Consider the following 15388-nt stretch of genomic DNA (forward strand, 5'->3'; position numbering starts at 1 on the left):
AGTGGTTGGTGGAAGTGGGCCAGTGTATATAAAACAACTAGCTTTTGCTCGCGGCTTCGCTCGTGTTAAATTCTAAAATTACGGAATGCTCCATACAAACCTCCGTCCCCCATTTTTTAACCGCCTCCCATATCTCAAGGAAGGGGGTTCTCAATTCGTCTGTAGGTATTTTTTTTTATTGAATGTCCATTTTTATCAGAACCCAGTTCTGATGATGGGATCCTGAAGAAATTGAGGGAACTCCTCAAATCTTAAAGGCATACATATACAGCATGCATACATGTTCAGAAGAGTGACATTTGGTGCAGTGGGACTGCTGATGATGCAGAACGGAACTCCTCAACGACGCATAGCTCGTGTCGTGTCAGGAAATTTGTTTTCTTCGTTATGTTTGTTAAAGCATATCGAGTTTTTAAGTCAAATTATCGATATCGGATTCATGAGGAATTGAGGAAACTCTTCTAACCTTAATGGTATACGTATATCCATTTGTATTTTCATCAAATAATTAAAGGTTTAGGTACAAAGTTCGAAATATTCGCCCATTCAATTCACAAAACATTCGCAAGTACCTTTTACCAGAACCCTAAAAGCGGCAGTTTATTTTTCTTAAAAACTATACATAGAGAAGTAACGGGTTAGAAAAATATGTCATTTATCTCTTCAACTATCTTCACTTAAAAAATCACGTTAATACGTCGCTCCCTTTTGGGACAAATAGACACACACACTTTCCCATTTATAATATTAGTATGGATTGTACTTTTACATCCAACTGAAATTTATAAATATTTGTGAAAAGTCACTAGCGATTGTAATACTTAGGTACATATTATGTTATCTACGAGAAATACGATTGTAATAATTTAAATAAAACAATGTGCATAATTATGTTGATTTTAAGCATACTCGCTTCCTACACGTGTCTGCTCTTATACGAAACAAATATACTTCAGCGCATATATTATTATGGCTAAGTACACTCAACATCAATAGAGAACTTGCTTGAACTTAAAATAAAATATTTAACAGCAATATCATGTACACCTAAATGTACACAATTTGTACCTAAATGGACAGTAGTTATTTTTAAACCCAATTAATATTTATTATAATAGGTACCTAAGTCGGATAGAAAGAGATAAAGTAAATGAGTTCACCTTGACATCACTCAACTCGATTTCAAATTAATTCAATGAGGAGGCACACTCAAAGGTTATGATAGATGACGCTACCCTATTAGTCCATAGAATTTAGTACGTGAGAGCGAGAAGATGATAGGTATGTTTATTCTCTCTCTCTCTCACATATGAATGACAGTGACATGCCTAGGCACTTGCACAGGCGCTGCCTGACGGGATAAAATGTCAGTGTGCCTCATTATTAGCAAATCGATCAAATAATTTTTGATAGTTCTTAAAAAAAAAGGTGAAGCGATTTTTGGATTTAGAACGCATTGACTTCGCCGTTCGAAAGTCTCTGGAAAACGATGAAATACTATTTTTCTACTTGTCGACTGTAATCTGTCAATCAGGACACCACAGACTAAACTATAAGTGCTAACTTTTCAGTGTTGGATACTCTATGGCAGTTCCGACTCAATTATAATAAGCTCATTATAGTTGACTTTAGTTAACTGTAATAATTTCAAAAATAGGACTTCATTCAATTTCTATACTAATTTGCGATACCTGGCAAATTTTCCTGCATCTGAAACACATTTTTTTTTATCTGTCGCGTTATCGGCCAATCAGAGACGGTTATTACAAACAATTGGTTGCTAGGTAATTCGATGGTGATACGACGGTGAACGACTCTATAATTTAACATTAATTTTAACTTGCATGAATGATGATATTTCCGTCCATTGATGATGAAGATGATGACTCGTAGAAAAAGTATTGTATACAATAGTGATATAATTAAGCTTTTCACTCTCGTACCGTACTATTAGGCCACGAAGCTTGCTGAGTAAATATGGTACTCGACTGAAAAGCTTTGTATTATATCACGATTGTATAACATACTATTTTGACGGCTAATGAGTAATGACCAATCTTTTTTTCGATTCTGTTAATTATTAGGTGGCTTAGTTTAATTATGCTTAGATCAATAATCATAGTATTTCGCAATGTTTCTCAACAGTGTCTTGGATCGGGGCTTTTTATTGTCATATCCTTCTGAAGCCCTGCAAACTAAAATGTACTTTCAGCAGCAGTGTGTTTGTCAGCTCCGACGTGCGACGCACGAATGGAGTTTACTCTTAACAAACAAATAAAAAAGCGACGCACAACGAGCCCTAACACAATAACTAACAATTTATATGTTACCTAAATGAATATCTTTGAAGTATTTTTATATTAAAGGAAAAAATGGAAAAATTTACGCTTCCGGCGGGACTTGAACCCGCATCATTTGCAATCCGTGTTCCTTTAATATAAAAATGTTTGGAATCGTTAGCAGACGTTTCTGCTTGTTAAAAAATAAATTTAGTATGGGTTAGCACATTGTTACTGGTGAATTCTCAATATGACTTGAGACTCCAGTGCCGTTACAAGATGTAATAGTCTGTCGGTAGATGGCGCTAGACGTCACCCCAAGACGTGTGTACATAAGGAAAGGCATGGAAAGATTTGCGATGTCCGGCGTGGCTTCCGTAGCTCAATTGGTTAAGAGCCTTGCACGGATTGCAAATGATGCGGGTTCAAGTCCCGCCGGAAGCGTAAATTTTTCCATTTTTTCCTTTAATATAAAAATGTTTGGAATCGTTAGCAGACGTTTCTGCTTGTTAAAAATCGTTGAAGTAATCCTTAATTAAAGTTCATCTTTGACCCATACAACTTAAACGAACGCCAAGGTTCTTTGTTTTTCTCTTTCAAACAATTTTAAATTACAAATCATTTATTCAGCAAATAGGCCACAGGGGCACTCTTACACGTCAATACAAGTTGAACTGCAATTACAATTGATAATACTTATTCTAAGTTCTAACTAAAGTATTCAATTGATAATACTAATTCTAAGTTCTAACTAAAGTATTCATTGTCAGATTTTCTCTCAATACCTGTCCTACGATACTACGCACTAGAAGTTTTGATGTTTAGAAATTAGTGAATAATATTATTGAATGTCAGCTCGCCGAAGGGAAAGGGCAAAGTAGGTAAACAAGAACTAAAAAATAAATAACAATAAATAATAAAATATATTGTTTTTGTAAGTATTTAATTAGAATATATACTTTAGAATATTGAGAATATATTATTTAGAATGTATCCTTTTCTATAGCACTCTAAAGAAAAGGATGCATATAGTTTTCTTTGTTCTTGTTTACTGACAGACTTGTTTGACAGAGTATATATTAGTTTCTAATAAATCCTAAAGAGTAAAGTACCAAATTGATAGATGCCATGATCCATTAGAAACTTGATCTTACGGTAGTTTCGGTATTTTCTTTTTGGGTCTCCTCAAACTTATCAACGCCGAATTGGCTTAACTAAAAAGCGATTTTTGGGCGGCTAGAGACGTTTCCGCGTCGATAGATTTGAGGAAACCCTTTCTCTCCACCACATCAGATTTCCTGATTTTGCAGGGTTTATATATATACTGCAAACGTTTCGTTTGGCACCTCTTTTCGAAGCTGCTTATCGTTAAAACAGTCTTCCGTGCTCTTGAATACGAAAACCGGGATTTTCTTTATACATTAACAGGTACAATTCGGGTATAAACCAATGTCTTTCCTCTATACAATGCATGTCGATCGGTTTTGTATCACTGGGACATCTTATAAGTATTTATTTATTTATTTATTAGGAGAACAAACAGAGTTAAATGTACATAATTTTGTATAAAAACTAACTTAAGTATATTATGGTAAACATGCATTTACCTCCACAGCAGTTCTCACCGAGACATAATTAATTAATTTAATTGTTTTAATAATTATGTAAATGCCATGTGATGTTTTTTTTATGGGATAGGAGGCAAACGAGCAAACAGGTCGCCTACGCTCGTAGCTCCTTAGCAGTGGAGGATACGAGTAGGTAACCACTTACGGATCTAAAATTAGCTTTACATACGATATGTACCTATCAAAATAAACTTTTTGTTTGGGGAATGATCTGTTTTGACACTGACATATCCGATCCATATAGTTAAGTTAGACCGAGATAACTATATATAGATTTTTATCCATTGTCTTTATGGTACCTTGTTGTACAAATTGCTAGATTTTGTTACCCTCTTTAACTCTTTCCTCTCATTTACTCAAAGGTTAACTGGAAGAAATCCCTCTATGGGATAAGTTCGCCTTTGTACTTCGCATCGCATCTCAATGTATGTTATTTTTAATGTGTTTTTGTACAATAAAGAGTTACTACTACTACTACTACTATAACTTTGCAGCCCAATATTTTGTTTACAATTTAAAAACTACCATTCTATCAACCATTATAAAAGCTATAATCCAATATGGCAATGATGTTACGCCGTGGCTTGCGTGGGCGACGGTCGCGCGATGGTCGCGCGACGGCGATGCGACGCATACGAAATCAAACCTTATCGATATGGCAGTATGAGACGCGACGGCGACGGTCGCGCGACCGTCGCCCACGCAAGACACGGCGTTAGCTGTTACTGTGTATGTCAGTTGTATGGTATGTGAATTGTCACTCGGTAATTCTCAATAGTCTAGTCCATATTCTAATTACCGCGACGCGTTTATTTTCAGTGGAATTTGAATTCTAATAAATTAGAATTAGAACTGAAACAAATGAAACGCGGTAATTAGAATTCGCCCTTACGTCTTGAGAATGACCGCACTTTTGTCAGAATTGTTTCAAGAATCATTAGGTTTTGTGGAAAATGGTGAAAACTACCAAGGTTATTTAATTATTTATTACCTACCATTTATATCATAAAGTCGGAAACTGTTGTTGAATAGAATTAAAAGCCAAGGTTCCGTCTTCTCATACTTCCGGTTTATATTCTCTATCCCCGTTAATCATAAACGTACACTAAAGTTGTCACGCCGAAAAAGTTATTTTTCCCCTCACTAGCTCGGAAACACGTGTTTTGTCCTTTAATACCAGCGGGTAAAAACGCATTTTATCCACTAGTGGGTAAAGTAATTTGACCTTGAATAAATTCAAATGAACTGCTTTAAAATTGATAAAAGTTGGTGAATCTAGTAATAAAGATCATTTACCACCTGTGGAACTACTGGAAGCAGTGATAAACGCATTTTTTGCGTTGTAGTTTCCTCGCTACAGTGAGGGGAAAAATTTTGTGTTACACTCGGGTGCAAATGTATTTTACTTCTCGTGTGTTAAAAAACTCGCAAGTTCAGGATTCTATTCTCGAACCACTCGCTTCGCTCGTGGTTCAACTATAGGATCCTTTCACTTGCTCGTTTTTCAATTCCACACTCGGCGTTAAAATACAACTTTGCCCCCTTGTATAACAAATAACTATTGTCCCTTTCCGACGTACTGGTGTGATAGAAAGGAACAAACGAACTTTATCGGCTTGATAACTTTAGTGAACGTTTATGAATAAGGGGGTATGAATAGAGGCACTTTTCAGAGAAGTGATATCAAAAGAACATTGCGTTATTGGCAATCAGCACTTGAGCTATGACTAGAGATCGGACAGTGGGTGTCTTTTGTTTGACGTTTTCTGAACAATTAATCTTATGTTAGAAAGGACGCGCAAAAGTCCGATCACTGTCTATGACCCCAATGTACAGTCAACCAATCCTAGGCCACTGTAGAACCTTTCCACAGTAAATGTCGAAGTCACTTCTATGACAAATACATCACGTTGTCAATAAGACAGAGTTCTAGAGGGGCCTAAGAAATAAAATTGGTTGACCGTACAGTCACAGTGTAAGAAAGAGTAGGGTAAACTCGCCTCATTCGGTGACACGCCTAATTCGGTGAAACAACCAAAGATCGTCTTTCGGAATAGTACTTCAAAGCTTGTATCACCGAATTAGGCGTGTCATCGAATGAGGCGAGTTTACCCTACTATCGTACAGTCGTGTTCAGTCACATCTACAAAAAAAAAACTGATCACGCTTTTAGTGCGTTTTCACATTATCCGATCCGATATCGGATGTCGGACCGATATCTCATACATTACAGGCGCCATCTTGGATTTTTTCCTTTGATTTGAAATCCTTCCGACATCCGATATCGGATCGGATAGTGTGAAAACGGACTTACGCTCATATTATTAGAGTTGTGGTTGATTGCCAAATCTTGAGGTTAGTTGTCGAAGCGGACCCCAAGCTCCCATGGGCCGCGGCAAAATGCCGGGATAACGCAAGGAGGATGATGATGATTATTAGAGACGTGGTCAGAGATTTTTGTTCGTCTGTTAGTCTATTTTCTGACGCTTTCAATTTTACAACCGTCAAAAATATCTACAAAATGCGTTAACACTTAAATAAAATACAGAAAAGTAGGTAATTACAATTACACTCTTCAAACAGCAGAAATAATCAACATCAAAACGCAGAAAACTATGAAACTTTTTGTAATAGTTTAATAAAAGTTAGGGCCCTATATAAAACAAGTCTTCCAGTATAGTTTTATTACACTTGAACCAAAGACATATGTAACTCCATATAGACGGATAAAGTTTAAGAATAAAACGTACCTCAGAGCCATAGAGAAAAAGGTACAGTGGCCTAGATGGCGTTACACCTTTGGGGAATGCTCGGCTAGATGGCTCTAATATTAATAGTTGACATTTTAACACATATCAAGCTAACAATATGGGCCAAATTGTCAAAACTGAGGTTCAAAAGTTTTAAGCTTGTATCGAGAGATGGCAGTTTTTGCACTGTGATTACACGTTTTACTTTGACAGTAACTCTCTATAAAACTCGATCCTCTTTGACTTAAACTTACGTATAATTTAAGTTTAAGTTTAATTAGAAACAATTTGCACTTTATCGTATTCAGGCGGCGGTCCACATAACTTCAATTCTTGGCAGCAATATCTACCGTCTGGCACCCCGAGATTCCCAAGAAATAAATACTTTCTTAGTAATTCAAATCGTCTGTACATTATATAGAAGAAATTGATCGTTGAACATTTTACGGACTCGGTGTTCGTACTTACATAAATATCGTAAGTTATCTATAATATGCTTGGGCGCGATAGGAAAATAGCCTAAATATATAAAAAAATCTGTATCTGCTAGTGAAAAACAATTTTTTAACCGACTTCTTTACTGAAAATAAAGAAGAAGGAGGTTATATATCCGGGTCCATTTTATGTATGTTACCTGATTACTCCGAGACCCGTGGTCCTATTTCAATAATTCTTTTTTTGTTTGAAAGAAGCTACCAACAAAGTGGTCTCATATTAATCTGGAGCTGTTCTGATGATGGGATCCATGAAGAGTTGAGGGAACTCCTCAATTTTTAAAGGCACATGTATGGTGATTTCGGTGTTTTCTTAAGTAACTCGAGTAATTTCTCTCGAAAACTAGCACTTTTATGAAGTGAACCTCATGATGATGATTGTTCTTTTTGAAGTCGGTTGTATTTTTTTGTAAAAAGTTTTTATTTCACGATATCGGCAACCGATACATTACTTTAATAACATTGTGACTTCTGTTCATCTAAGGAATCATATTTGCGATTGGAGTTCATTGATCAGTCAATAGGCTACTAGACTCATAACGAATTTGGCCCAATAAATGATTGTCTTCTGTAGTATTTGACATAAAATAACAATATTTATAGATTTAGGGCATTAAAAGCGTATGATGACTATGTATTTTCGATTAAAATGTTTTTATTTATTTTGGCCACCGAAAACGCTGACAGCGATGTAGTGACGTCATCGAATTCGAACCTTATGTCAAAACAATCACTGACATATTGAACTTTATGCCTTCAATATCTGGGCAACCGAGCTTCGCTCGGTTCTGTTTCGTATCCTTGACATGTGTCGCCATCTAGTTCAAAAATGAATAGTACCTACATCGAGCGAAAGAATTCTCAGCCTTAACAACACAACTACTCCACACGAGATGGCGCGCATTTCGCCACAAAAACTCAAATAGTGTATTTTCTATTCGTTTTAGCCTTGACCTGTGTCGCCATCTAGTGTTTGCAATAAATAGTACTTACATCGACCGAAAGAATTCTGTCTTAACAGTACAACTACTGCACACGAGATGGCGCGCGAAGAAAAACGCATGAAAACTCGAAAATTCGCGTTTTCCGGGACCTAAGGATAAGTTAGACCGATTTTTCACCCCAAAAACCCCCACATAACAAATTTCTGCGAAATCGTTAGAGCGGTTTCCGAGATCGTCAGTGTAAATAAATATATATATAAATAAATAAATAAATAAATAAATATACAAGAATTGCTCGTTTAAAAGTATAAGATACTTAAAAAGTCAGAAAATGTGGTTTTCGAATAGAATTGGTACCTGTAGGCCTAGCACATGATGGCCGCGGGAGTATGTCGCCGCGAGATAGATGCCACGTCTTCTTCTAACTGTATTAATGACATAAGGACGGGTAGTCTATCTCGCGGCGACATACTCCCGCGGCCATCATGTGCTAGGCCTACTGATAGACAGATAATCTATAGATTAACAGGCCCCGTAGCCGAATGGCATTTCTCCGACGCCAAACGAAAGCGATACGCCGCTGGCTCTGTCGCGCCAATACGCAAGCGCGATAGAGATAGATATCTACTAGCGCTTCGTTTCGTGAGCGTTTCGTGAGCGATTGTGCCATTCGGCTAGCCACCCAGGACTGTGTTGTTTTCGCCTGAGTACGTAAAAGTATACTTTAAAAATATTTTTTGCTGTTCTTAAGTCATAATAAAATATGATAATATTATATTTCGGTTAATCGGATAGTACTTAATCATATAAGACAGACTCTAAAAAAAGGTCAAGTAGCCTATTGTTTCGGACATTCAAATTGAACGTTTTAAAAGTGAGCTGACCGTCAATCATTAGTTGATTAGCTTCTAAATCTGGTAAAGATTTACCCCCTTATTCATATTTACCCCATTATATGTAATTTTGTTGACATGTAAAACTATGTTTTATAAAGGAATAAATGAATGAATGAATTCATATTAAAGTTATCAAGCCAATAAAGTTAGTTTGTCCCTTTCCGACGGATTGGTGTAATAGAAAAGGACAAACGAACTTTATCGGCTTGATAACTTTAGAGTACGTTTATTAATAAGGGGGTTAGGCTATATACGTAGGTATATATTGTAGAAAACTTGTCATATGGATGTTGATAATTATGTATGCAACTGTATATAATTTGGCATTAAAACATTTTACCTGAACACCTCTCATTATGCACAATCAACAACTAGTATTGAAAATACATGTCGAAAAAATATTCAATAACATTATTATTCTCAGTATTTATTTTCTTTCTTAGGCTAGGTATTTTTATAATATGATTATAAAAGTAAAATACAAAACCACATACAAAACAATACAAAATATATAAACACATTATAAAAAACCTAACCTAATAGGGTGCCGCTAGCAGCGGGGCAGGGCCCAAGCTGCCGGTGGTTAGGGCTGCAGAGAGAGGAACCGTCGGACTATCCGCGCCGTGTCCAAGATCACCGCCTTCTGCATCTGGCCCTTGATCCATTCACCTAGCGAGAGTCTCTTAAGATGTTGGTCGAGACTCTTCGCTATGAGACCGTTCGCTGAATCGACTATCGGAACAATGATCGTTGAATCAACATCCCACATGGCGGTTATCTCGTGAGCCAAGTCTAGGTACTTACTGGACTTGTCCTTCACGGCTTTCACGAGATTCAATAACATTATTATTATTGGATATTATTGCAGAAGATTGTTAAATATATTTTGACATTATTTATCGATATCAAAGAAAATCGGTCAGTCAAAGGGCCTAATATCCGACGAGTGAGCACGGGGCGGAAGGTAATAAATAATAATTGTGATTGGCTTGCCTACTCTACTGTAGACATATTGCGAGAGCTAGTAAATCTCATACTCATACTCTCATACTCATATTTATTAATAATATCAATTACAGGCACAGAACACCCCACTAGAAGCCAAATGCAAGCGATATTGTTCGAGACGCAAATCACCAATCCTTGCGGGGTGAGGCGGGCGCGCACGGTGCTGCCATTGGTCGTTTCAAATAATGGCGCGCCTTTATGATTAGCAGTAGGGATGGGAATGGGACATGTCTATTATAGACAATGGTACCGGTACCAGTACTGTGGTGAATTTGTTTTGCAACAAATTATAATATTATAATTAAATTATAATAAGGCCTAGTTACCCTTCGGGTTGGAAGGTCAGATGGCAGTCGCTTTCATAAAACTAGTGCCTACGCCAAATCTTGGTAGTAGTTTCCAAAGCAGACCCCAGGCTCCCATGAGCCGTGGCGAATGCCGATGCCGGGATAACGCAAGGAGGATGATAATTGTGATAGCATCTCAATAAAAATCATTCTAGTAACTAATAACTAAACTGTGCATTTTTACTTACGTTTACTAAGTTAAATTACCAACTAAATATTCTAAACTAATCAATGAACTAAATACCACTACAGACTCTACAGATTCTAGATAATTATTCACTATTACAAATCTGCTTTCTTTTATATTTCATAAAATGGTAACACATGGTACGAACGGCAGTACCCGCAACAGACATAAACTAACATGGCCCCATGCCTAGTCGTTTACGTGAAAGGGATAGCATATCACATTGTTAACTCGGTAAAGAGGGATGGACGCGCCTCGGCGCCGCTCAACACAACCATATTGACCAGTATAAATGAACTCCGCGGACAATAAACAATATTCAACAAAATAATTAATTTGACTTAACTGTGGAATGTTGTTCCATCTTTTTTACATGTAGAAGTGTTAGAAGACTTGCCACACCACTTTATGCTGTAAGAGACCATTGTTTGCAACCAAAATTGATTATTTAAGATTTTTTCCCGAGCGGACACGGACACTGTTAGCGGGTCGTATACTTGGGCGCTACTGATCGGTGTCGCACGCGTTCAAACTTTTATAAACCTGATTTGTCGTATGCTTGGTGACCGCGAGTCGCCCTGTAAGGGCCATCTTGTTGTATTGATCTGTGATTACAGGTCAAGCTTACATATCATAATCCCTTTTGATTTCTATTAACTTGATTACTATGATATCTAATGAAACGCAACGAATATAAATTCTATGTGATAACCAAGGTTGTGATAAGGCAAGGTTAGGTTAGGAAGCGCTGGTGGCCTAGCGGTAAAAGCGGGCGACTTTCGGTCCGTAGGTCGCGGGATCGAACCCGGTTCGTACCAATGAGTTTTTCTGAACTTAAGTGCGAAATGTCATTTGATAATTTGATTTGAATCAAGAGTGAATAGACATTTTTTGGGTAAACATGCTTCATCCTAGACTGCATCGGCACTTTCCATCAGGTGAGATTGGTTTTACCTGTTCCTCAAAAAAAAAAAAATTGCCAGTCGCTTTTCGGTGAAGGAAAACATCGTGAGGAAACCGCACTAAATAATTCCAATAAGGCCTAATTACCCTTCAGGTTGGAAGGTCAGATGGCAGTCGCTTTCGTAAAAACTAGTGCCTACGCCAAATCTTGGGATTAGTTGTCAAAGCGGACCCCAGGCTCCCATGAGCCGTGGCAAATGCCGGGATAACGCAAGGAGGATGATGAACCAAGGTTAGGTCGCCATTGTTTTACATCCTTACGTCCTCCTGTAGGACTTTTATACACCGTGTTACTAGTATTATTGAATTCCGTTAACTTCGGCATAAAATTTACTAATAATAACATTATTAGTTAAAATTAACTACGTTCGATTAAAATGAACCCGGTAACGATGTGAGCAGCATGTTTAAATATTTTAATATGACATCTTACTGTTAGACTTTGACTTTGACTTCGAAATTTTTTCATAAAGTGACTCCACGGATTTTAGAATCACGGTATTGTTAGGATACAGTTTTCTAAGACGATTTAATAAATTAACAATTCGTGAAACAAATAAATAGTGACATAATTCAATTTACGAGTGGATCGAAACGGCCATTCGAACGTCAAAAAACGTAGAGATAGTCGGGAGAGAAAGGGACGGAGAGAGAAGGAATCGTGAGATTAACCTGGGGGCCGATTTTTGAATCTCACGGCGTTCGAATTCAGAAAATTGTCACTGAAAATAGTAGGCAATTTCGGTGACAATTTTCTGAATTCGAACGCCGTGAGATTGAAAAATCGGCCCCCTGGGGGGAAACGAAGGAGGAAAGATTGAAATAATAACGTGTGGAGCATTTAAAACTATTGTACTTATAAATCTTATAATATATGAAGTGATATCCTGAAAGTTGTACTCATTATTATCAAGGCGATATACGGAAGGTGGTATTTATCATAGTATGCAATAAAAAGTCCTAAACCTAGTTCTTACCATAAGGTCATGGTGGCGTACGGCATCCAACAGCACGCGAACACGGCGACTATGGTGACCGTCATACGCAGCGTCCGCCGCCGCGCGCGCGCCAGCGGCCGCCGGTCCGAACGACGCAGCTGGATGCGGCTGTGGTCCGACACGCTTTTCTCTGTAACAAGTAAATATTATTAGAATATTCTTAACTAGATTGACTAAGCCCAAGTACAAGCTTGTGTTGTGGGTACCAAGACAACGACATATCCATACTAATATTATAAATGGGAAAGTGTGTGTGTCTGTTTGTTTGTCCGTCTTTCACGGCAAAACGTTGGCTCTAAACTCCTGCAACTGCATGGGCTTGTATTTTAGTACTTACCGATTGTTTATAGAGACAGTTAAAAATATTTACCGCAACGCGGATAAAATCATCATCATCACCGTCTACACACATTTACTTATGTCAATATACATTATCTGCGCTGTGTGTGTTACATGTATCTTACCACATATGCATAGTCTGTGACACAGTGACACAGCATAGTTGTATGGAAATTAAATTATCAGAGAAGATATACCTACTATACACAATTTTAACTTCATTAGTCTACGCCACAATTGAATTATGGCGTACATTTGACGGATTTGACCGCACAAATATATGTAGGTTACACCTATGTAATCACCATTTGTTAGATAGTTACTTACTAAAACAGATAAGTGCAGTAGGTGTGTAGGCATCCCATTACCGGTACGAAACTGAAAGCGAAATCGAATAAGTTACAGAGGTTCCTAGGACGCAAACTAGATTTGGCACACGCGCGTCGAACTAGGAATATTCAATTCAGACATTTCGGATACATTACAATGCCCTGTCGGCCTAGCCAAAGTGACACTCGTTGACGCTTCGTGCGATTGTAATGCAGTCTGGCTCTGTCGCGTCCGTATTATAAGAGCGATAAGGAAAGTTTTTGATAGAACTTTTTTTTTTTTTTATGGGATAGGAGGCAAACGAGCAGACAGGTCGCCTGATGGTAAGCGATCACCGCCGCCCATGGACACCCGAAACACCAGAGGTGTTGGAGGTGCGTTGCCGGCCTTGAAGATGGGTGTACGCTCTTTTCTTGAAGATTTGAAGGTCGTATCGGTCGGTCGTAACTTCTCCAAAACTTCCGCCTGATACAACATGTAACGACCGCCGCCATTAAATAAATGTCATATACAAAGAAAAAGTGACCAAGGTCTCCAGTGTTTCGAGCTGGAATCGAACCAGCGTCATCTTCTACTTAAAAATACAAATTAAAATATTTTCTATGAAAAATATTTTACGGTAACACATACATTAAGAAATGATTCTTGACAGACTTGACAGTCAGTGAAAACATCGAAATATACTATCAGTTACAAAGTTATGATTAGTTTGTTACTGCCGATGATGATGACTGAGTTTCAGATCACAACTCACTAATAACAATAATAGGGGGTCCTCCATATATCACGTCCTCCCTTATGATTTACTGTCTTTCAACTATGGTCTCTTGAACCTCCTCCCCCTGTTACTCTGACGTCATAACTATATAGACAATCCCTAACTAGTAAGGAACTCTACTTCGAGACAATTAATCATGAAGAATCATAAAATATGAAACAGCTTTATAAAGTTTATCGTTCTTACTCTTCCAACTTTTTATTCGTTACAAGTTATGACTTTCTCTTCTAGTTTTTCCTGATCCCTACAAGATACAAAACATATCTTAAAACACCTTGTAGATAAGGCCGCTTGTAGATAAGGATCTGAGCATAATTATGCTATGTACATACCTAAAAGTAAATATACTGAGCATACAAATCACTGTTTGCGAGGGTACATAACTACTCGTGTCTAAATATTACAGTTATTATTTATTATAAGGACATTCTTATAAGGACATTCTTACACAGATTGACTGAGGCCCACGGTAAGCTCAAGAAGGCTTGTGTTTTGGGTACTCAGACAACGATATAATATAATATATAAATACTTATATACATAGAAAACATCCATGACTCAGGAACAAATAAATGCCCTTATCGGGATTCGAACCCGGGACCGCGGCGCAGCAGGCAGGGTCACTATCGACTGCGCCAGACCGGTCGTCAAAATTATCAAACGTCAGTATTATCAAACGACCATCATCTCGGATTTGACTGGTAATTATAATCGTACAGTTTACAAGATGTACGATGTCAGTATTGTCAGTAACATCATATTGTGAGCAGAATCTTTTCAAAAAAGCTTTTTCTCTGTCAAAACAACTTGTTACAGTGTAAGTGCGTTTTCACATTATCCGATAGCGGATGTCGGACCGATATCCCATACATTACAGGCGCCATCTTGGATTTTTTCAGTTGAAATCCTTCCGACATCCGATATCGGATCGGATAATGTGAAAACGGACTCTGACTCAACATTATGTATAGGTAATTTTACATGTAAAATGTACTTAATATTGTGTTCGGTTACCGCGATAGTTACTCATGAAATAAAACTATGGAAACGTATTATATCGCGTACACAGACCAATACAACAAGACGGCCCTTACAGGGCGACACGCGGTCACCAAGCATACGACAAATCAGGTTTATAAAAGTTTGAACGCGTGCGACACCGATCAGTAGCGCCCAAGTATACGACCCGCTAACAGTGTTCGTGTCCGCTCGGGAAAGAATCTTAAATAATCAAATTTGGTTGCAAACAATGGTCTCTTGCACCATAAAGTGGTGTGGCAAGTCTTCTAACACTTCTACATATAAAAAAGATGGAATAACATTCCACAGTTAAGTCAAATTAATTATTTTGTTGAATATTGTTTATTATCCGCGGAGTTCATTTATACTGGTCAATATGGTTGTACTGAGCGGCGCCGAGGCGCGTCCATCCCTTTTTGCCTAGTTA

General features: G+C 37.7%; 1 protein-coding gene across 1 annotated transcript in view; it reads right to left on the reverse strand.

Moving 5' to 3' along the window:
- The window catches only part of LOC125234181 (adipokinetic hormone/corazonin-related peptide receptor variant I-like), a 131446-nt gene that overhangs the window by 28364 nt on the left and 87694 nt on the right, over nt 1-15388 (reverse strand). The window contains exon 5 of the mRNA XM_048140388.1: nt 12474-12624. Coding sequence (XP_047996345.1) covers nt 12474-12624 — 151 coding nt within the window. The remainder of the gene's footprint in view (nt 1-12473; nt 12625-15388) is intronic.

Source organism: Leguminivora glycinivorella, chromosome 15 (assembly GCF_023078275.1).
Source record: "Leguminivora glycinivorella isolate SPB_JAAS2020 chromosome 15, LegGlyc_1.1, whole genome shotgun sequence".
Taxonomy (NCBI): domain Eukaryota; kingdom Metazoa; phylum Arthropoda; class Insecta; order Lepidoptera; family Tortricidae; genus Leguminivora; species Leguminivora glycinivorella.